The sequence below is a fragment of the Macaca nemestrina genome, chromosome 12, assembly GCF_043159975.1.
Source record: "Macaca nemestrina isolate mMacNem1 chromosome 12, mMacNem.hap1, whole genome shotgun sequence".
Taxonomy (NCBI): domain Eukaryota; kingdom Metazoa; phylum Chordata; class Mammalia; order Primates; family Cercopithecidae; genus Macaca; species Macaca nemestrina.
Window position 1 is genome coordinate 73407808 of NC_092136.1, and position 24604 is coordinate 73432411.

Here is a 24604-nt window from a genome sequence, read left to right on the forward strand (position 1 = left end):
ACTGCTGAATTCTACCAGAGGTACAAGGAGGAGTTGGTACCATTCCTTCTGAAACTATTCCAATCAATAGAAAAAGAGGGAATCCTCCCTAACTCATTTTATGAGGCCAACATCATCCTGATACCAAAGCCTGGCAGAGACACAACAAAAAAAGAGAATTTTAGACCAATATCCCTGATGAACATCGATGCAAAAATCCTCAATAAAATACTGGCAAACCGGATTCAGCAACACATCAAAAAGCTTATCCACCATGATCAAGTGGGCTTCATCCCTGGGATGCAAGGCTGGTTCAACATTCGCAAATCAATAAACATAATCCAGCATATAAACAGAACCAAAGACAAGAACCACATGATTATCTCAATAGATGCAGAAAAGACCTTTGACAAAATTCAACAGCCCTTCATGCTAAAAACGCTCAATAAATTCGGTATTGATGGAACGTACCTCAAAATAATAAGAGCTATTTATGACAAACCCACAGCCAATATCATACTGAATGGGCAAAAACTGGAAAAATTCCCTTTGAAAACTGGCACAAGACAGGGATGCCCTCTCTCACCACTCCTATTCAACATAGTGTTGGAAGTTCTGGCTAGGGCAATCAGGCAAGAGAAAGAAATCAAGGGTATTCAGTTAGGAAAAGAAGAAGTCAAATTGTCCCTGTTTGCAGATGACATGATTGTATATTTAGAAAACCCCATTGTCTCAGCCCAAAATCTCCTTAAGCTGATAAGCAACTTCAGCAAAGTCTCAGGATACAAAATTAATGTGCAAAAATCACAAGCATTCTTATACACCAGTAACAGACAAACAGAGAGCCAAATCAGGAATGAACTTTCATTCACAATTGCTTCAAAGAGAATAAAATACCTAGGAATCCAACTTACAAGGGATGTAAAGGACCTCTTCAAGGAGAACTACAAACCACTGCTCAGTGAAATAAAAGAGGACACAAACAAATGGAAGAACATACCATGCTCATGGATAGGAAGAATCAATATCGTGAAAATGGCCATACTGCCCAAGGTAATTTATAGATTCAATGCCATCCCCATCAAGCTACCAATGAGTTTCTTCACAGAATTGGAGAAAACTGCTTTAAAGTTCATATGGAACCAAAAAAGAGCCCGCATCTCCAAGACAATCCTAAGTCAAAAGAACAAAGCTGGAGGCATCACGCTACCTGACTTCAAACTATACTACAAGGCTACAGTAACCAAAACAGCATGGTACTGGTACCAAAACAGAGATATAGACCAATGGAACAGAACAGAGTCCTCAGAAATAATACCACACATCTACAGCCATCTGATCTTTGACAAACCTGAGAGAAACAAGAAATGGGGAAAGGATTCCCTATTTAATAAATGGTGCTGGGAAAATTGGCTAGCCATAAGTAGAAAGCTGAAACTGGATCCTTTCCTTACTCCTTATACGAAAATTAATTCAAGATGGATTAGAGACTTAAATGTTAGACCTAATACCATAAAAATCCTAGAGGAAAACCTAGGTAGTACCATTCAGGACATAGGCATGGGAAAAGACTTCATGTCTAAAACACCAAAAGCAATGGCAGCAAAAGCCAAAATTGACAAATGGGATCTAATTAAACTAAAGAGCTTCTGCACAGCAAAAGAAACTACCATCAGAGTGAACAGGCAACCTACAGAATGGGAGAAAATTTTTGCAATCTACTCATCTGACAAAGGGCTAATATCCAGAACCTACAAAGAACTCAAACAAATTTACAAGAAAAAAACAAACAACCCCATCAAAAAGTGGGCAAAGGATATGAACAGACATTTCTCAAAAGAAGACATTCATACGGCCAACAGACACATGAAAAAATGCTCATCATCACTGGCCATCAGAGAAATGCAAATCAAAACCACAATGAGATACCATCTCACACCAGTTAGAATGGCAATCATTAAAAAGTCAGGAAACAACAGGTGCTGGAGAGGATGTGGAGGAATAGGAACACTTTTACACTGTTGGTGGGATTGTAAACTAGTTCAACCATTATGGAAAACAGTATGGCGATTCCTCAAGGATCTAGAACTAGATGTACCATATGACCCAGCCATCCCATTACTGGGTATATACCCAAAGGATTATAAATTATGCTGCTATAAAGACACATGCACACGTATGTTTATTGCGGCACTATTCACAATAGCAAAGACTTGGAATCAACCCAAATGTCCATCAGTGACAGACTGGATTAAGAAAATGTGGCACATATACACCATGGAATACTATGCAGCCATCAAAAAGGATGAGTTTGTGTCCTTTGTAGGGACATGGATGCAGCTGGAAACCATCATTCTTAGCAAACTATCAGAAGAACAGAAAACCAAACACCGCATGTTCTCACTCATAGGTGGGAACTGAACAATGAGATCACTTGGACTCGGGAAGGGGAACATCACACACTGGGGCCTATCATGGGGAGGGGGGAGGGGGGAGGGATTGCATTGGGAGTTATACCTGATGTAAATGACGAGTTGATGGGTGCTGACGAGTTGATGGGTGCAGCACACCAACATGGCACAAGTATACATATGTAACATACCTGCACGTTATGCACATGTACCCTAGAACTTAAAGTATAATAATAATAAATAAATTTAAAAAAAAAATAAAAAATAATCCCTGATAATTTATTATTAGGTAAGAGAAACCCAGGGAAGCCCACCAGAATGTCAATGAAATAGTTGAATATGGTATTTAAAGGATCTAAATTTTGTTAGAGAATGAAACACAACACTTCTTCATTAGAATATTCCTATTTAAAAATGACTTTTGTTTGTTGTAATGCAATGTTATGTGTATAATTCTAGAAATAATGTTTTCTAAAGCTACATGTCAGCCTGACACCACAAAAATTGTTGGCACGTTTGAGAAACTAGTATACATAAAATTAATTATGTAAAAACATTGGATTTCATGGAATTGGATCTAGTTTGTAAGTGGGCTCCATGTCTCCTGTGTGGAGAAGAAAGAAAAATAAATAAAAAATAAAAATATTAATTTAAGAGACAAAAAAAAAATCAACTAAAAATGAGTTAAATACTCAAATTTAAGACCTCAAACTATGAAAGTACTAAAAGAAAACATTGAGAAAACTCTCCAGGACATTGGACTGTGGAAAGATTTTTTGAGTAATAACCAACAAGCACAGGTAGCTAAAGCAAAAATGGACAGATGGGATCATGTCAAGTTAAAAGGCTTCTGCACAGCAAAGGAAACAACAAAGTGAAGAAACAACCCACAGAATGGGAGAAAATATTTGCAAACTATCCATTTGACAAGGGATTAATAACCAGAATATATAAGGAGCTCAACAACTCTATAGGAAAAAATCCAATTTTAAAATGGGCAAAAGATCTGAATAGACATTTCTCAAAGGAATATATTCATATGGCAGACAAGCATATGAAAAGGTGCTCAACATCACTGATCACCAGAGAAATGCAAATGAAAACTATAATGAGGTATCATCTCACCCCAGTTAAAATGGCTTTGATGCAAAAGACAGGCAATAACAAATGCTGGTGAGGATGTGGAGAAAAGGAAACCCTCATAGACTGTTGGTGAGAATGTAAATTAGTAAAGCCACTATGGAGAACAGTTTGTAGATTCAAAAAAAAAAAAAAAAAAAACCCCTAAAAATAGAACTACCATATAATGCAGCAATCCCACTACTGCATATATAGCCAAAGGAAGGGAAATCAGTACATTGAAGATATACTACACTCCCGTGTTTATTACAGCACTGTTCACGATAGCCAAGATTTGGAAGCAACCAGTGTCTATCAGTAGATGAATGGATAAAGAAAATATGGTACATATACACAAAGGAGTACTATTTGGCCATAAAAAAGAATGAGATCCCTGTCATTTGCAACAACATGGATGGAACTGGAGGTCATTATGGTAAGTGAAATATGCCAGGCACAGAAAAAATTCGCATGTTCTCGCTTATTTATGGGAGCTAAAAATGGAAACAATTGAACTCATGGAGATGGAGAGTAGAAGGATGGTTGCCAGAGGCTGGGAATAATGGATGAGGGGAGGGAGGTGGGAGGTGGAGGACAATTGGGGATGGTTAATGAGTACAAAAATATTTAAATAGAATGAATAAGATCTTGTATTTGATGGCACAACAGGGTGACTACAGTCAACAGTAGTTTACTGTGTATTTTAAAATAACTAAAAGGATATAATTAGATTGTTTTGAACACAAAGAAAGGATAAATGTTTAAAGTGATGGCTGCCTCATTTGCCTGATGTGATGGTTGTACATTGTTTGCCTGTATCAGAATATCTAATGTACCCCACAAATATATACCCTTACTATGTACCCGCAAAATTTTTTAAAAAACAATACCACTTTTCACTTATCAAATTGGCCAAAATTAAGTTTGAGGATATCATGTATTTGTGGGGATACCTATTTCTCCATACTTTCACCAATACTTGATAAACCTCTAAGAACCTGTTTTGTCAGCCAAAAAAACTGTACTAGTATTTTCCCAGCCGACTTCTTAAGAATATGAGATTATCTGAGATAATCTGGTGGGATTACGAAGTGATACAGAAGCATGTTATTACTACCCACATCTTCCAGTCTTGTCTCTTGTTCTCTAGTCTAGGGTTAGGATAGTAGGCCTTCATTTTGGGTATACATTAGAATCACCTGGAGAAGTCTAAAATGTATAAATAACTTTGGTCCCTAACCCAGTTCACTTGAATCAGAATTTCTGGTGGGTTTGTACCTGGGTGGTAGTATTTAGGTGATTCTGTTATGTAGCCAGGGTTGAAAACCACCTGGAACCAGGCAGCTTGGATTTGAAAATTGTCTCTGTCACTTATTAGTTATTTAGCCTTGGGCAAGTTATGTAATCTCTCTGTAAAATGCTGAAAATTATGTCTAAGTAGTAAAGAGTTGTGAGGAGAAAGGTAATTCATTTGAGGCATTTAGATTGCTGACTGGCACATAGATTTAGTAGACATTAGCTGCTACTGCTATTGTTGCAGTTACTGCTAAACACCATAATATTCTAGTGAGAAAATGGTTGGTTAAGTCTAGTTCTTAAATAGCTGCTTTCCACTCATCCATTTCAGAAGTAGCAAAGTTGTACTATTTGTGGCAAGATCTGGAGTAGCTACCATAGATCTGCTCTGACACTTTTTTATTATCTTTAAAGCACGTGTTAGTCTGTGAATTTACTTTGCTCGTTTATTTTTTTCTAGTCTTCCTCCACCATAGTAGAATGTAGATACCATGAGAGCAGAAGTATTGCCAGTATTTTTCCCTCCTGTAACTCCATTACTCCATTGGTGCCAGATTTTTATTAGAAAGATTTGTTAAATAAATAAATGAAAATTTTGTTTTTAATATTTGTAGGGATTTTCTGATAGGCACCTATGATTGTAAATCATTGCTTTCAAGTTAAAGCCTAGAATTTCAAATATATATTTTGTTTATGTTTTATAAACCTGGTTCTATTATCTACAGAAATCAAGCAAATTAATACTATCTTTGCCACTTAATTTTATTTCTAACATATGGATTTGTTTTTGTCATTGAAGGCTTTACTGTCACTAAATAACTCCTGTAAATTAGCAAATAGCTTTCAGGAACAAACAGCAAAGTATAGTAGAATTTCATTCCATTGTTGTCTTTAAACGGTATTCGTTAGAGTAATAGGAATAGAATCAGACTTGATTTTCTATGGGATTTTAAAAATATGACTTAATCTGACTTGTTTTGTGATTTACTTTTACTTTTATATTGGTAACTTACCTTGGGTCTAGTTCTGTTTTTACTTTTTATTTGTTATGTGACCCTGGGCAAATAATTTTCTTTCTCTTGGCCTCAGTTTTCTCATTCATAAAATGTGATGGTTAGACTAGACAGTTCTCTTATTTTATTTTTAAAAGTTAAAATTTGTTGACATTTGGTAGCCCTAATTGTGATATATTATTGTCAAAGAATCCAATTTAGTTGAGGAAGAAGATCCCCAATTATTTCAGATTTCTTTCAACCTCTAAAATTGTACCTCCCCCATGATATGATTTCTTTTTCAATACATTTTTAACAGGAACACAAACTTGTATGTTCTACAGTATCTGTCTTAAGTGAATCTTAAGAAGACTCTTCCGTGACTTCTACTTTCAGCAAATTTCATGATTTGAATGTCATGTTTCTGTGATGTCCTGAGCCAAGATATAAACTGACTCACCATCCTTATTTAAGGGATTCTTTCTCCAGAGTAAGGAAAAGATATCCAAAGAATATAGATGAAAACCAGAGCTCAGAGGGTCATTGTCTAAAGGCTCTTAACTGTGTGTGTCAAGAAAGGATAGGAAGAATTAAGATTGAAAGAGGGATTTAAGTAGAGAAAGCCATATTTTGAAGTTGGGACAGAACTACAATATATGCCAAAACTAGTAGAAAATCATCATTCTTTCATTTTGCTTAAAAGTAGAAAGTCTTTTGATTCTCTTGGGTCCTTTGAATTCTGATGGTAGTTCATTTTACAAAGTTATCATTGGGAATTGGGCAAAATTTGTTATCCTAGATGTGTCTTAACTACTTTTCCTTTTCCTTTTTCTCCTAGGCAGCGATTATTAGTAGAGTTCAGTGTAGGATTGTGGCTTTGGATCTGCGAAGTCATGGTGAGTAAAGTTCTTAATTAGCCATTTACTGGATTATAGTCATCAAGCCCCTTTGAATAGTCGTAACTATTAGAAATTTCAACATGGCCATAAAATTACCTTGTCTATTCCATTTGGGCTTTTTTTTTCTTTTCTTTTTTTTTTTTTGTTGGAGATGGAGTCTCATTCTGTCACCCAGGCTGGAGTGCAGTGATACAATCTCAGCTCACTGCAACCTCTACCTCCTGGGTTCAGTCAATTCTCCTGCTTCAGTCTCCCTAGTAGCTGGGATTACAGGTGTGCGCCACCATGCCCAGCTAATTTTTGTATTTTTAGTAGCGACAGGATTTCACATGTTGGCCAGGCTGGTATCGAACTCTTGACCTCAAGTGATTCATTCACCTCTGCCTCCCAGAGTGCTAGCATAGCAGTTGTGAGCCACTGTGCCCAGCTCGATTTGGGCATTTTGAAGGAAGTCGTAGCTTCTAGTCTTTACAAATGTATGTGTATGTATATATATTAAAGTTTTATTTATAGTATTTATTTTTGTATTTTATATGTGTTAAGCTAAGAAAATGTCCTTTAAAGTAACCAGATTCTTATGCTGATGTATAAGGAATGTGGATAAATCTTTGCTAGGCTACTGTAATTATCCTTCTTAGGATAACTGTAAAGATTTGTCTGTAGAAAATCCTTGCTAAACTCATTGTGTAAAATTATAAAGTCCTTAATCCATTGTCCAAAGATGGTATTTTTAAAAGAGAATTCTTCTGCTTTTATAATTCCTGTCTGTGGGAATTTTATTTTAAAACTATTTTCATTTTAGGTGAAACAAAAGTCAAGAATCCTGAAGATCTGTCTGCAGAAACAATGGCAAAGTAAGTAACCAGATATTTCTTACACATTGCCTGTCTCCCATCACTATTATAAATAGTACTATAACTTTATCACTTTCCTGATGAGATTGTTGGAGAATAATTACCACAAGGAACATTTTACTTCTGTTCTCTCTCCTCTACTTTTGGTTTCTCCTTACTATTTAATCTTGAAAGAAACCTGCATCTTTCTTGGTATGTCCAACGCAATGATCATCATATAAAGCACATGAAAATTCTTCAAGGCACAGTTTAGTTTGTGAAGGCTTTTGAAAGTTTTCTTCTGTTGATGGAATTGCATTGAATCTGGATACCTATTATGGACTTATGCTTGGAAAAGTAGTTGTATGCAAGAGGCCTTGAGAGTTTCTCCTTCAGGTATCCTGTGCATATTCTTCATCTTATGTCATAGAAAGATGAGAACATGATATTAAAAAAATGACAGTTATACCCTGGGCCTAAAGTAAAAAATGAATGTAGCATATACAGTGACTCTCAAAAGTGCTCACTCATCAGAATCACTTGAGAAGTTACGAGACATACAGATGACTTGACCCTACCCCAGACCTACTTCTAGCCGTGGGGTCTGGACATTTATATTTTGATAAAGCTCTATATAGGAATCTGATGGAGCCAGTTCAATGACTGTTGTTTGGGAATCACTGACCTATAGCATAAATAGGATTCTTCTAGCCATTCTGCTTTAATACATACTCTCTCAGGTATTTGGTCACTTTGGCCAAAAATATCTTGCCCTCTTTTACTTCAGCAGCTTTAATTTAAGAATAAACTTTTTCCTTCAGATCCCAAACTGATGTAGCAGTAATTTTAATACTATTATTTTTTTACTGTCTACCTGGAGATAGTTGTTTTATTATTATAGTAGGTGTTATTTGTGTACTTTTTATCAGCCAGCTTTCATTAAAGTATAAACTAAGCATTTATTAATAATCATTATTTTGTGTAATCATTTATTGAAATTAATCCTCATTATTAACTCTGTAATACAGACATATCCTTTTACAGATGAGGAAACCGGCTCATATAGGTTGAATAACTGTATGAAATCACACAGTCAGTAGATTGAATTTAAGGTCATTCAACTATAGTCCTTGTCAGAGAGAGAGAGAAAGAAATAATGTGTATAGTATGAGTATCATTCCACTCAATGAACATATGCCTTAAAAACTATGAAAAGAGAGGTAAGAATCTGTTCCCTCAATTATTCCTACTGCCTTTGTTAATATGAGAGCAATATATCCTTAAACAGTCAAGCCTGTTAGTGATACCTCTAGGAAGATTTGTGAATGATTTTTAAGGAAGTAAAGGGTTTCTTGACTTTTAACAAAAAAGTGAAATACATCATCTGAGTGTCCAGGCAGTCAGACAAATTGATGATGATGCCTTGGTTAACATTCTAGAGGAAATTGAAGAATTAATTGAGAACCTTAAGGAAACATGGACTAAATAATAATGTTTCAGTCTAGGGCTCATCAGGAGAGAGAAACAACATAGTAAATTGTATAAGTAAAGTTGAATATAAATAATTATTCACAATAACAGGGGATTGGAATGAGAGATTGGTAGTAAGAAGTAAAGAAAACTCTTAATAATATAGGAAAGCAGATATAAGGAACAACCACTCCTCCCTTGGGCTGAGGGAGTACACCCAGGGTTGAGATCCAGACCTTGTTGGAGAATGCACAACCATGGCTTACCGAAGGTTAGAACTTGCTGAAAATCTGCCCTTTGGAACCTGACAGAATTCTGCCCTCTAAGGTACAGGGAAAGCTATTCTTGGGGAGGTATCTCACCAGAGGCACTTGTCTACAAAAACACTGGGTAGGGGAGGGCTAGAGTACTGGAGAAGCCATTTGTGCAGGAGGAATTGTGCAGGAATTGGCAGGAGTTGGATACTGGGGGAAGTTCTGTGTTTCTCTAGCACCCTCCATTAACATAGCTTAACATCATGCCTACTGGCAAGGGAAAAATATTTAAAGGCCTCACTCACGTCTGTTTTTGTAGAGCAGGCAATGAAGGATGAATTGGAGTTGAGGTAGTAAGTTGTTAACTGGCACCAAAAAATTTTTTTAATAATAAAAATCATCCACAGTAGATGAAGATGATGACCAAGAATCAAAAGGGCGAACAAACTGGATTCTTGCTGAAATTATCCAAGCAGTCAAACATTTATGTGATTTCTGAATTCAGTTACTCTGTGGAAAAAAAAAAATCTCAAAATAGGCATACTTACTATCAACTGCGGAACCTAAATACTCCATAAGAAAGTATGTGAAAAAGCCAAATTTGAGCTTGGGTCATTCTGATATTCCAGTTTCTGTGATACACAGTAATGCTTCTCAGAAAAGTAACCTAGCATTAAAATATGACAGAATCCCTTTAAAAAGCATCCACCAAAATTGTGATACATCCAGTTACAGTATGGATTTGTAGGTAGCCCTTGCTACTTCATCTTTATTGTATTTCTCTGGATTTTCAGGACTTACCTCAAGTAAGGTACTTGTTGACTGAATGCTCTGCTTGATTTTAATAACTACATTTTTCTTGGTGGTAGATGATCAAGTGATTAATCGTAACTACCTTCTACCTGGGTAAATATGCCTTTCCTAAGCTCAGACACGATGTTCAGTTGGTGTGTTTCAGACCTCTCTACCTTTGTGCATGAGGCGGATACTGCAGAACCCCTTCAATTCAGTTAATGTGTATTTTAAGGAGAATTGGACTTAGATAGTCGTCCATAGCATCCTTTTATTTTACTCATTATTTGTGTGTTAGCAACCGAAAGTTTCTTGGAATTGTTCAAGAATTATTCTGGAAATTACATGTTGATATTTAATATAAACATGTTTTAAACTTTAGTCTTTTCTTTAAAAAAAAAAAAAGTTTGCCCCCAAAATTATATCCAGTGTTGTTTTAGATTAATTGAGGATATAATTTTTTCTGGTCTGTTATTTTAATATGCAGAATTAGCTTTGGAATACTACCTGTTTTATTTTTTAGAAACTGTATGTATAATAATTTCCTCTGTGTTACTTACTCTAAAGACCACTTTTTTTTTGCTTTTTTTGTTTTTTTTGAGACTGAGTCTCGCTGTGTCGCCCAGGCTGGAGTGCAGTGGCGCGATCTCGGCTCACTGCAAGCTCCGCCTCCCGGGTTCACGCCATTCTCCTGCCCCAGCCTCCCGAGTAGCTGGGACTCCAGGCGCCCGCCACCACGCCCGGCTAGTTTTTTGTATTTTTAGTAGAGACGGGGTTTCACCATGTTAGCCAGGATGGTCTCGATCTCCCGACCTCGTGATCCACCCGCCTCGGCCTCCCAAAGTGCTGAGATTACAGGCTTGAGCCACCGCACTGGGCCAAGACCACTTGTATCAAGTCTTTGTTCCTGATATTTTCCAGTGGCCTCTGGGCAAAGGCATTATAGTTTTGACTTCATGAAATTACTCTGAATTCACAGTACCCTATGCCAAGGGGAGATGGCTTTACCATTTATACCTGAGGTTGCAATTTTTTGAATTTTTGCAATCAGAACTTGGTGATGACCTTGGGCAGTAGAATATAAATAACTCTCACATGCTTAGTGTTCCAATAGTGCATAAATTGGTTAACCCATTGAAACATTGAAAATATGTTTCAGTGAGGTAGTAAGAAAATGCAGCTCTTTTTACTTGGTAGAAATGCAATAATATATTTATAGACCCAGTGAGATTAATTGATTAATACAGACCCTTCTAGACAGGGCTGCTGAGGGATTACATTAGGTGATGTTATAAGAAAGTTTTATAGCACAACTGAAAAAGAAGCACTGAATAAGTATTAGTTCTCTTTTCTTTCCTTCATATCATTTTGTCTCCCGGAGAGAATTTTGTGTTCGTATAGAAGTAGCACTAGTGTCAAAGAAGCTTGGACTTTTCATCTTAACTATTTGTTATCGCTTTGGATGACTGCCTGAACTGCTTCACTTTCTGTCTTAATCTTAAATTTAAGTCCAAAGGAATATTAAACCATTTGTTTTCACTGACAAAGTTTGGTGGCCTCCCTGTCTCCCATTCAGATGGTCTACAATTGCCGAGGCTACCCTATTCACTCCTGCAGTTGTTGTATGAGATTTTAAAAATCAATTCCTACAGAACTAATAACATTTGCCTTTGCCATTATGAATACTGTAGAGATTATATATGAAAGTCTGTGTTCCTTCATTGACACTTGCTATATTTGGTTAACACTGTGTGAGTGCGCTTAAGGTATGTAATGACGCTCAGCAAGACAAAACTTTCTTTTGAAGTTGAACCAGCCACTCCCAAAAGAAGGGAGTAGAACTAGCCTAAAATATATATATCTATAATAAGGCAGTAGAGCCAGTGGGTCTCCAGAAACACACCTTACTGTTCTTGTCCACCTATTGCTATAGCAAGGAAGGCCTACATGCAATTAAAAACCAAACTTCATACTTCAGTTCTAATTTTCAAAGCTTTAAAATTGGTCTTTGTTAAACAGATCCATTCATAATTGAAGACTAGAACCAAAGCCAATAAAATGAGCTCTGAACACCTTTCTAGTTTCTCAGAGCACTGTACTTACATTTATGTTGATCCTTCAAACAAATGAGAAATTGTAAATAAAAATTAACATTTGTGAAGCATTTTACTCTTTCGAGGTGTTTTTTTGTTCACCTCTCAGTTAATCCTCAAAGCAATCCAGAGCAGTCAGTGATATTTTTCTCTTTTTTTATAAATGTTGAAACTCAGTTTCTGAGAGATTAAGTAACTAATCCAAGATCACATAGTGAAAAATAAACTGAGGCTGGGGCTCATCTTGTGATCTCGAGGTTTACTACATTATAATGCTTAATAAATTTTTTTTCTTGTTTTATAGATGGGAAAATTGAAACAGAGCAGTTAAATGATTTTTCCAGAGTTTGAATCTTAGGTTCAAAATAAAGGTATATGTTTACGTAATTGTACTACATATGTGGAACAGTGAAAGTGTGATGTAAAGGAAAATTCAGTAATTTGGGTTCTTAGTCCTTTACCTGCCATTTATCAGGAGAGCTAGGTGTGTGGCTACACATATTGATACTGGGGGCATGTTAGAAGGTTTACATAGGTATGTTTGTAAGATGGCCCAATAGACTTTTACAGTTTCCCAGAACTGTTACACACCAAAGGAAGGAACTGGGAAAGAAAACCGTTTTTATAGTGTTGTCCGAAAGCATTCTTATATATTTTTCTTCTCTTTACAGAGATGTTGGCAATGTGGTTGAAGCCATGTATGGGGACCTTCCTCCTCCAATTATGCTGATTGGACATAGCATGGGTGGTGCTATTGCAGTCCACACAGCATCATCCAACCTGGTACCAAGCCTCTTGGGTCTGTGCATGATTGATGTTGTAGAAGGTGAGTTTTCTTAGCACGGACCAAATCAGGATTTCACTTAATAAGAGACATCCATGGTAGATTATTACCTTGTCTTAGTTTATTGTTGATTTCATTCACCTTGAAATATGTCCCTCTGTCTTTACATCCTTTTTAAGTTTATACAAGATAACCGTTTTTCCATGTCATCAAAAACTCTTCATTAACATATTTTTATGACTGCATACTATTTCAATCCTATGTATGTTCCATAATTGTATTTAATCATATAAAAAGAAGCTTCCATGTCTTTTCTGACCGAGCTTCAGAAGTCACACTGCTGCTTGTGAATATAAGTCATCCTCTTCAGTGTGAGGGCATGACATAAAGGAGTGAATACCCCAGAGGCAAAAATTATTGAGGGCCATGTTTATTTCTCTGCAAGCATCACTAAATTCTGCTGTCATCAAGAGCAGATATATAGTAATTGACTCAGTGAGTGTAAATGCTCAGAATAAGTTAAATATGTGGTTACAGTTTTTGTTTAACATCCAGGTACAGCTATGGATGCACTTAATAGCATGCAGAATTTCTTACGGGGTCGTCCTAAAACCTTCAAGTCTCTGGAGAATGCTATTGAATGGAGGTAACCAACAAATCTTTGTCACCTTTATTTAATTAATTTGTTTGTTTGCTTGCTTATTTACTTATTTATTTATTTATTTATTTATTTAGGAGACAAGGCCTCACTCTATCACCCAGGCTGGAGTGCAGTAGCATGATCCTAGCTCACTGCAACCTTGAACTCCTGGGTTCAAGCAATCCTCCCATCTCAGCCTCCCAATTTGCTAAGACTACAGGTGCACACCACCAAGCCTGGCTAATTTTTAAATTTTTTGTAGAAACGAGGTCTTGCTATGTTGCCCAGGCTGGCTTCAAGTAATCCTCTTGCTTTAGCCTGGCCTCAAGTAATCAAGTAATCAAATTCCTGGCCTCAAGTAATCCTCCTGCTTTAGCTTCCCAAAGTGTTGGGGTTACAGGCATGAGCCACAGTGCCCAGCCACTGTTGCCTTTATTCTAAATGTTAGATTGTAGCTTTTCTTCTTTTTTAGGTCAAGCGCCAAGTTCGAGGAATAGAATTTCAGTTGCCATGCTTTATTGTAATAACATATGAGGGAACATTATATAAACAGCAGAATTTTTTTGAATATTTAAAAATATTTTAGATTTGGCTCAGTTGTCTGAAGCCCATTCTTTTCCCAATACACTGTAGTGCCTCCTGGAATCTTAGTAATTATTGATCATCTGCTGGGTCTAGCTGTTTCTGCCTCTGAGGTGAGAGGTTAGACTAGGTGGTTTCTAAGGCCTCATCCACCTCTGACGCTCCATGGTTTTAGATTTACTTGCTGTGTTTCAGATAAAATGGTGGAGAAATGGAAGATGGCTATAGGTTCCATTCCCTCACGTTTATTTGGATTTTGGGTAAATAAACTCAATGGGTAGTTTTAATAAAAATCAGTGTCAGAATTCCATTTAAGCAAAGGAATGAATTTATTCATTAATTCAGTTAATCATTTGATAAAGTATTTATTAAACACTTATTTTGTGCTAACAGGTGAAGATTCAGAGATGAATAAAACACTATCCCTTCCCACAAGGAGATCAGTCTTTGGATAAATGTCTTCATCATCCTATCTTCCTTCCTATTCTTCTAACTCTATCTCCAGTCCCTTCTTCAGAACATTTTCTCTTAAGTTCTCCAAACCACCCAGATGACTCTTTCAGCAAAATTACTAGAGACCTTTAAGTCTCTATTATATTGCACTGTATACCCTTAAGTTTTCCAATCCTCCCTTGAGGGATATGGCTCATATTAATTTTTATTAATGTCTGTCTTAATGCCCTTCCTGCATCATAAGGGAAGAAGCTATTCTGTATTTCTTTTTTACTTTCATATAGCATATGGCAGACTGCCCTAGCAGGCAGAATATATCTGTTAACTGAATCAGATATCAAGTGGAAATTTAGGACTTGGTAAATATATCCTAGGAGTTTTCCTAGGACAAAGGGTCTTATGCAAGAATATGGCTTGTCAGAATGATGTTTGTGTTTGGTGAAGTTGTTTTTACCACTTCCTGTTCACTACTGTGATGCAGGATTCCTGTTCTTGCGGAAATATCAAAGATCTCTCTATCTTGGGCAGACAGCATCAAGAATGTAGCTGCTGCCAGCTTGGCTTGTACCTCAGGTGCCCTGCCTGCTTCCACAATAACAACCAGTGAGAAAGTTATTCTAGAGTTGGCTCAGTTGTCTAAAGCCCATCTCTCTTTTATCCATACTTTTTTTTTTTTTTTTTTTTTTTGAGACTAGGTGTCACTCTGTTGTCCAGGCTGGCGTCCTGTGGCGTGATTACAGCTCTCACTGCAGCCTTGACATTCTGGGCTCAAGCGATCCTCCTGCCTCAGCCACCCAAGTAGCTGGGACTACAGATGTGCACCACGACGCCCAGCTAATTTTTGTTTTTTGGATTTTTTTTTTTTTGTAGCAACAGGGTTTTATCATGTTGGCCAGGCTGGTCTTGAACTCCTGGACTCAAGCAGTCTGCCCGCCTGCCTCGGCCTCTCAAAGTCATGGGATTATAGGTATGAGCCACTGCATCTGGCCGTTTCCAAACTTTAAAATTTATTCGGTAAATTTTTTTTTCTAGTGCCTAAGATGTGTCAGTACCTGATCTAAGAACTGGGGGATGAATCAGGCTCAGTTCCTATCATCAGAAAACTGGGGATGCAAACAAGGAAATGGATAAACACAACACAACGAAGGAAGCCAGGGGATATAGAAGAAGGGTACCTCATGCAGCCTGGGTATCATGGTAGGCCTTCTCTTAAGGTAGAGTCTTGTTTCTTTTGCCAGATACAGGATAGCATAAGGGTTCTGTTTGTTAAATGTTAAGATACTGGGTTTCATGAGAGTCATTGATTTTTCTGAACCTGAAAATTGTTATACTATGAGGTATTTGGTAATTTTGTTTTTTATTCTGCTGGATATCTGAATCAGGTTTATGACCGATGGCCATTTTGGCTATTCCAGATTTTTTTTATGTTGCGATATAAAGCCAGTTAATTACTGCTTTTGCTCTCATAGGTTTCCTAATGAGAGGCAGCAGGGGTATAGTCATTAAGAACCTGGGCTTTAGGCCAGATGTGGTGGCTCACACCTGTACTCCCAGTGCTTTTGGAGGTTGAGATAGGAATATCACTTGAGGCCAGGAGTTTGAGACCAGCCTGGGCCATATAGTGAGACCCTGTCTCTACAAAAAAAAAAAAAAAAAATTTTTTTTTTAATTAGCCGGGTGTGGTGGCATGTGCCTTGTAGTCCCAGCTACTCAGGAGGCTGAGGTGGGAGGATTATTTGAGCCCAGAAGTTCAAGGTTACAGTGAGCTATGATGATGGTACTGCACTTTAGCTTTAACAACAAAGTGAGACCTTGTCTTGAAACAAAACAAAAAAGTTAGGGGAAACCTGGGCTTTGAGGTCAGACAGATACAAATTTGCATCTTGGTTACACCACTCTGGCTGTTCTGAGGAAAATCGAATAGAAGAAGAAGTGGGGAATAAGGTATGAAGTTGGTTAGGAGACTGTTGTAGTATAGGAGAGTAAGAATGGTAAACATAGACTAGGATGGCAACAGAGGAAGAAAGAGAGTCATTTTTTAATGTATTTTCAAGGTAAAGCTGACAGGACTGGTTTATGGATTGGCTGTTGGGAGAGAGACGGGGGAGGGCAGGAAGGGACTTAAGGATGACTTCTAGGTTTTTAGCCCAAGCAATTGGATGAATGGTAGAAACAGAAAGAAGTAGATATGGGAGCAAATAAGGGGCAGATAATCAGTTTTGTTTGGATAAACTCAAATGCTTATTACATATGTAAGTGGAAATGTTAAGTAGGCAATTGTATATACTAGTTAGAAGATTAGAAGAGGCTGAACTAGAGATAAATTGGAGAATTGTCATCACATAGTTAATATTTAAAGGTGAAAGATTGAATGTGAAGACCTAGGAACTTGATATTGATAGGAAAAAGATCCCAGACTGAGTCTTGGGATATTCCACAATATTTAGAGCTTGGGAGGAAGAGGAAGATCCAACAAAGAAACTGAAGAGGCACAGTTGATGAGGTAAAAGGAAAACCAGGTGAGTATAGCAAGTGTTTGTAGAAGGAGGGAGAGAACAACTGTGTCAGATGCTGCAGAGAGATTAAGTAAGATGAGGACCAAGAAATGACTGTTGGAATTGGCATGATAGAAGTGACCTTGACAAAATAAATATCTGAAAATAAATGGGAGATAAAAATCAGATATAAGTTGGGGAAAGGATGAGAGGTGACAAAGTAGAGAAAGCAAGATAACTCTTTTGAGGAGCTTTGCTATGTAGGAGAGCAGAGAAATGGATTAATAGGTAGTAGTGAATGTGGCATTGGGAATGTTTTTAAAGGCTGGATAGTAGAGTATGGTTGTGACATCCACAAGAGAAAAAAAGTGACACAAAAGAGAGACAGGATAACTGAAGGAAACAGTATATTTTCAGAGGCAAGAGGGGATGGGAACTAGTGCCCAAGGTTGGCCTTCATTGGAATAGAGATATTTCATGTATTAAACAGGCATCAAGGCAGAGTATATTATTATTGGTGAATCTGTTTATTCAGTTGGTAGTTAAAAGATGAGGTAATAGTTCTGATTGCCTCAGTTTACCATTAAAGTAAGAAATAATGTCATTATCTGAGGAGGGGGGCTTTAAAATTTTGAATGATTTTTTAAACTAAGAAATGAGATTTAAAGAAACACTTTCTCCTGGTGGCTTGCTTCAGGCAGTGTTTCCAGTTCCCCCTGGGAATGCAGTCATTTTGCTTTGCCCTTAGTTGTACTTAGGTGGACAAATGTGAGAAGCCTAATTTATTCAGATAGCCTAAACTCTGTAGCACAGCACACAAGGCCCTGGAGAAGCTGGTGCCTGCCTACCAGTCCTATTCTGCCACGCTCCCCCTTTGCCTCCTCCCTGCTTCTGCTTGCAACCAGTCTTCTAAAATCATTATCTTGCCGACTTTCACATCATAGCACCTTTGCTCACAATGTGCCCTCTGCCTAGAATGCTCCAACCAACCTCTTTTATTTTCTGGTTAAACTTGTTGTCTATGCTCCTCAGTTTAGCTGTGACCTTTGGGGAGCTTTCTCTGACCTCCTCATTCATGATAAAGTGCCTTCTTTGAACCTTGCCTTGTTATATTAACATTATGTGTGTCTTTTTCTCCCTACTGAATTATGTGCTTCTTGAATATAGGCCTGGCACCTAGTATCCTCTTGATAAATAGCTGCAGAACTGAAATGGCTATGGTGTTTTTACTTAATTTTTACTACCTAGCTTATAACCATATAGCCAGGTGAGTAGTAGTGGCAATCTCTATAGTAAGAAACACTGGTGATCACTACTTTTTATTAGGTCTCACATAATCTGTGGAATTATTTATTTGATTCCAATGATTTGATACAATTGATACTGAATACCCTTCTCTCTTCATTCTTTTCTTTCCCAGTGTGAAGAGTGGCCAGATTCGAAATCTGGAGTCTGCCCGTGTCTCAATGGTTGGCCAAGTCAAACAGTAGGTCTTACTTTTCCCCCTTGGTCTGATTAGAGGCAGAAACATGGTGAGGGAATTACAGATTTTCTTTTGCTTTCCTTCCTTTCTCTCCTTCCTTTCCTTTCCTTCCCTTTCTTTTCTTTCCTCCTCTATTTAATACTGGATTACCTTAGCAAAACTGTATGTGTTAAAAAGCAAAGAATCCCAGAGCATAGACATGAAAAATTATGTTCACCTTAGTGATGGCAGCTGAGTTTCATTCTAGTAACCGTCTCCTTCTAAGCCAAACCTGGCGGTGAGGGAATTATAATAAAAAAGCTCTGGCATAGCCTGAGTGAAAGCCAGATTCTAAGAATGAGCTAAGATTATTTAGCCCAATTGATCTTTCCTGATGGAATTACATGGTATTCTGGATATTGCTGTATAGTCACAAAATAAACTTAAAGTTTGATGAATTGAGAAAATGTTGCCCAACAGAACAGACAGGAGTTAGATGAAAATGATGACAGCATTGAGTGTTTACTATTTGCCAGGCACTCTGCAAGGTATTTTATATGCACTGTCTCATTTTTAAAACCTTATATTTTGGAAAATTTTCACACATATAAAAGAAGAGTAATATAGTGGATGGACCCTAGTGTGCCCATTGTCCATTTTCAATGGTTATTAACCCGTAACTATGTCTCATTTGTTTCATCTGTGCCCCTATGTATTTCCCCAGTCACAAAATATTTTGAAGCAAATTCCAAACAAATATAATTTCCTCTGCAAGATTTTCATATGATCTAAAAATAAGGACTCTCTAAACATCATCACAATGACATTATTACACCTAAAAAATTGGCAGTTCTTTAATATCATCAAATATCTAATCAATATTCACATTTCTGATTGTCTCATAAATAATTTTTTATGGTTAAAGTCAAAATCAAAATAAGTAGATAGCAATTGGTTGATACACCTCTCATGCATCTTTTAATCTAAGGTTCCACTTGTATCTCGCTTTCTTTTTTGATTCCTTGCAATTTATTTCTTGAGGAAACCTTCCTGTTTGCCCCATAGAATTTCCCGTGATCTGGATTTGCTGATTGAATTCTCAGGCCATAATTTAACATATTCTTTTGTTCCTTATATTCTCTGTAAATAGTTAAACCTAGAAGCTTCATTGGGATCAGGTGTTTTGTTTGCCAGAATACTTAATAGGTGATGTTGTGTACTGCCATCAGGAAGTACATAATGTCTGATTGTCTTTTTTTTTTGAGACGGAGTCTCACTTGGTCGCCCAGGCTAGAGTGCAGTGGCGCGATCTCGGCTCACTGCAACCTTTGCCTCCTGAGTTCAAGCAATTCTCCTGCCTCAGCCTCCCGAGTAGCTGGGACTACAGGCAAGTGCCACCATGCCCAGCTAATTTTTTGTATTTTTAGTAGAGACGGGGTTTCACCGTGTTAGCCAGGATGGTCTCTATCTCCTGACCTTGTGATCCGCCCACCTCGGCCTCCCAAAGTGCTGGGATTACAGATGTGAGCCACCACGCCCAGCCGGTTGTCTCTCTCTCTTTTTTTTTAATGTCAGGAGCCGTTGATGTTTATTACCTAGATTCATTAATTCATTTGCACTATCTCATTTAATCCCTACAATACCTCTTTAGGATAAGTATTGCTTTATAGATGAGGAAATAGAAGTTCAGAGAGGTAGTTTCCCAAGATCACATAGCTCGTGGATGACATAGCTGAGATTCAAACTCCTGTGTATTTGACTTCAAGGCCTATATTACGGGTTTTATGCCTAAAAGGGCAATTTCAGTAGAAATACCAGGTAGTCTAAATGCAAGACTTTGAATAAGCTGTGAGACTGCCCACTTTTCAATTCCTAAATATTTTGAGACCTCAAATTTGTCTAATCAGTAGTAAAGCATTTTCCATGGCATATATGCAGATAGTTGAGTGATTTTAAAATTTTATTTCCAGTGATGTTTTCTCTTAATAAGTAAACCTATGTGTAGGAGAGTGTGTATGTGCACGTGTGTTAATTGTCACATAGATAGCTGGAACTTTCCTGCCCCTTATGATCTAGGTGAAATTGCCTTGAACCTCCTGATCCACAAGCTATAGAAATTCAAAGCATATGTTTCTTTGTTACACTATTTTTTAAATCACATCTATACTGTATACTACATGTGAAGCTTGGCACCTCAAGTTTCATATAAAACTCCTACTTAACAAAACATTTATGAACGTACACTTCACTGAAGGTTTGGCAGAGAAGACAGAGAGGGAGAAGTTATCATTCTTAAAAATCTACCGCTGACCTTTGAATTTATCCCAGTCTCTTTTTATCTTGCTTGTTCTAGAGATGCCATTTGAAAGAGAAAAACAATAATTGGTTGGTTCAGATGGTTTCTGTCAGCTAATTAAAAAGTGAGGCCTTTTATCATTCTGTTTGAGCCTTGTTCTACTGTAAGCAGGGTTCAGCAGAAAAGCACCATGTTTTGGAGTTAGTTGAGCCTGGATTTGCATCCCAGCCTTATCCGCTTATGAGTTAGGTGATACTAGACAATTTTCTTAACTCTTGAGGGCTACTTCATAGGATTGTTATGAAGATTATGTAAGATTATGCCAATAAAACTCATGCCTGAGGAAATGGTTGTTTCCTTTCTATGGGTCAGTATTGGTGTAAGAAGTGGAAACCAGCCCTTGGAGTATAGTTATACATTGGCCATGATTTCCACAGCCCTGGAAATGCACAATTCTATCCTACCAGGATAATTGTTAAGTTTTATCTAACATTTGATTTTAAAAGGCCATGAGTATCTCTGAGATAATTTCTGTATTGGAAAGAGGTGTGTAATAGCACTTTTTTTAAAAAAACCTAGGTGTGAAGGAATTACAAGTCCAGAAGGCTCAAAATCTATAGTGGAAGGAATCATAGAGGAAGAAGAAGAAGATGAGGAAGGAAGTGAGTCAATAAGCAAGAGGAAAAAGGAAGATGACATGGAGGTGGGTTAAAACATTGATTCTTGAAAAGATGTAGTATGGAATGGTTCAAACTGTGTGTGGGTGGGGAAGGGCTGATAACATTGTTCTTTTTGTTTGCCGTCAGGTATTTTAGGGCACAAAGACACTATCATAAGAGATACTTAGCTTAACTATAAAATGTAAAGCGCTGTTGATAGCTCTGACCAATTGGAACATAAAACTTACACTGTTTACCCTCCCCTAAAACAGACTGCTTTCTCACCTGTTCTTCTGTTCCTGTGTTTCCTCCCATGAGAAAAATTCCATTTCCTACTAGTCTGTTCTAAGCTCATTCAGATCTTACCCTGTCCATCTGTCTTTCAAAGTTTATCTCCTTGAGGAAGCTTTCTTTCATTTTCTTTCTTTTTTTTTTTTTTGTCTGTTTGTTCGTTTGAAACTGGGTTTTGCTGTGTTGCCCAGGCTGAATTCCTTGGCTCACGTGATCATCCCAGCTCAGCCTCCCCAGTATCGGTAGCTGGGACTACAGGTGCATGCCACCACACCCAGCTTCCTTGGGGAAGCTTTCTGACCTTAATTGATATCACTCTCTTTCCAACACAGCACTGAAAGTCTATATGACACACCTTAGCACTTTTTTTTTTTTGAAGTTGTACATATTAAGTCATAGAACTGATTTTATAAGTCACACTCAGAAATCCTATGGTCCTTTGCTAGTCATCTGTTGACTCAGGTTGTCCTCTGTGCAAGAATTGTATTCCAAACAAACAAAAAATGTGTATTTTGTGGCAGAAACTGATGTTCTGCATGAATTTCCCTCTGCATTTAGCTCAGGGTTGTATAAATAGTGTTTTATAAGTACTTGCTAGGCAAGTAGTGGTAACAAGTGCTTTTTTCTTGAAAATGTTTAGTGATCATGAACAGCAGACTAGGGATGGATTTGATTATAAACATCTTACTAATGGCAGGTAATGAACATGTAATGACCTACTTCTTTGCGTTTGGAGATGCTGCTGTTAGCAAGAAGGAGAATACATTTTTAAACAGGATTTTAAATTTGAGGATCTTCTTGCCATCTTTAAAATCAGTGATCAGAAATATAATACTTTGTACCTCTTTAGAGTTTACAAAGGTATAAATAACGCATGGTCTATTTGGTCCTCTCAACATCTTATGAGGTGTGGAGAGATCTTTTCTCCCATATTACGGTGTAGAATCTGAGGCTCAGAAGTTAAGAGATTTGCCCAAGGTCATCAAGCACGCATTTAGTAGATTTGAGACTCTTAATATAATTAATTGCTTTTTACTCATTATGTGCTAAGCACTATGCTGAATGCTTCACATTTATCATCTCTAATTCTCATTTTAGTTCTGCATTGTAGATATTATCACCATTTTACAACTTAGGTACAGATACTTGCCCATGGTCACACATAAAAGTTAAAGCTAAAACACACCCAGATCCTCGATTTTTAATTCTAACTCATTTTTTCTTTGTATTTTTTATAAGCCCAATTATGTGGTTTCATAAACTCCAGCAGTTCTGTTGAGAGGGTGAACTGAGGCACATTAATTAGGAGTGTCCATGAGTATTCACTCCCTATTTCTCCCCAACCCTCCCAGCCTTGGCAACCACTAATCTAATCTCTATAGATTTGCCTAATCTGGACATAAAATATAAATGGAACTAATAATATGTGGTCTTTTGTGACTGACTTCTTTTCCCTTAGAATAAAATTACCAGGGTTCATCCATATTGTAGCACGTATCAAATACCTCATTTCTCTATATGGTTGAATAATGTATCATTGTATGGCTATACCACAGTTTTTAATCCATTCATCGCTTGATGGACATTTGGGTTGTTTCCAATTTTTGTCTATTATGAATAATACTTCTTTGAACATTTGTGTGTAACTTTTTGTGTGGATATAGGCTTTTATTATTTGTCTTGGGTACACAGCTAGGATTGGAACTGATGGATCACATGGTAAGTATATTTAACCTTTTGAGGAACTGACAGACCATTTTCCAAAGCGGGTGCACCCTTTTACATTCCCACTAGCAGTGTATGAGTGTTTCAGTTTATCAGTATCCTTGTCAACACTTGTTATTTTCTCTCTTTGTGATTATGGCCATCCTAATGTGTATTAAGTAGTATCTGATTGTGGTTTTGATTTTCATTTTCCTAATGACTCTTGATATTGAGTTTCTTTTCATGAGCTTATTGTCCACTTATGTATTTTCTTTGGAGAAACGTTTTTTCAGATACTTTGCCCATTTTTTACTTGGGTTATTTGATTTTATTACTGAATTTTAAGAGTTCTATATATATTCTAGATACAGATCCCTAAATTGCAAATACTTTCTCCCATTCAGTGGGTTGTCTTTTTACTTTCTTGATGGCATTCTTAGAAGTACAGACAGTTTTAATTTGATGAAATTCAATTTATCTGTTTTTCCTTTTGTCCCTTGTACTTTTGGTATTATATCTAGGAAGGCTTTGCCTGAAAGTCATGAAGATTTATACCTATGTTTTCTTCTAAGAATTTTCTTTAGCTCTTACATTTAGGCCATTTTGAGTCAATATTTGTATATAATACCAGGAATGGAACCAACTTCATTCTTTTGCATGTAGATATCCAATAAATAGTCTGTCCCAGGTCCATTTATTGAAAAGGCTCCTTTTTCCCCATTTAATTATCTTGGCACCTTTGCTGAAAATCAGTTGACTATAAATGTTAGATTTTATTTCTGGACTCTGAATTCTATTGATCTATATGTCTGCCCTTATGCAAGTACCACACTGTCTTTGTTATTGTAGCTTTGTTGTATGTCTTGAAATCAGACAGTGTGTAAGTCCTCCAACTTTGTTCTTCTTTTTCAAGGTTATTGACATCCTATGTATTTTAAAAAAATTTTAATACTTGTTTATGTGCCAGACCACACTCCTGTTGTCTCACATACATGGGTATCTTTAGCTCATCCTTACAATTCTTTCAGATCTTGTGCTGCCAATTTCACAGCTAAGAAAACAGGCTGGAGCTGGGCACAGTAGCTCATGCCTGTAATCCC

At 37.1% G+C, this 24604-nt stretch overlaps 2 protein-coding genes across 4 annotated transcripts in view; one reads left to right on the forward strand and one right to left on the reverse strand.

Moving 5' to 3' along the window:
• Window positions 1–24604, forward strand: part of LOC105468731 (protein phosphatase methylesterase 1) — a 90647-nt gene that overhangs the window by 53975 nt on the left and 12068 nt on the right. For all 3 annotated transcript variants that reach the window (XM_011719049.2, XM_071075291.1, XM_011719048.3), the window contains exons 4-9: window positions 6636–6693; window positions 7499–7550; window positions 12810–12964; window positions 13478–13568; window positions 18513–18578; window positions 21430–21553. In XM_011719049.2, the coding sequence (XP_011717351.1) occupies window positions 6636–6693; window positions 7499–7550; window positions 12810–12964; window positions 13478–13568; window positions 18513–18578; window positions 21430–21553 (546 nt within the window). The remainder of the gene's footprint in view (window positions 1–6635; window positions 6694–7498; window positions 7551–12809; window positions 12965–13477; window positions 13569–18512; window positions 18579–21429; window positions 21554–24604) is intronic.
• LOC105468730 (prolyl 4-hydroxylase subunit alpha 3) overlaps window positions 2644–24604 on the reverse strand; it is an 84010-nt gene continuing 62049 nt past the window's right edge. The window contains exon 13 of the mRNA XM_071075287.1: window positions 2644–9763. The gene's annotated coding sequence lies outside the window, so the exon portion shown is untranslated. The remainder of the gene's footprint in view (window positions 9764–24604) is intronic.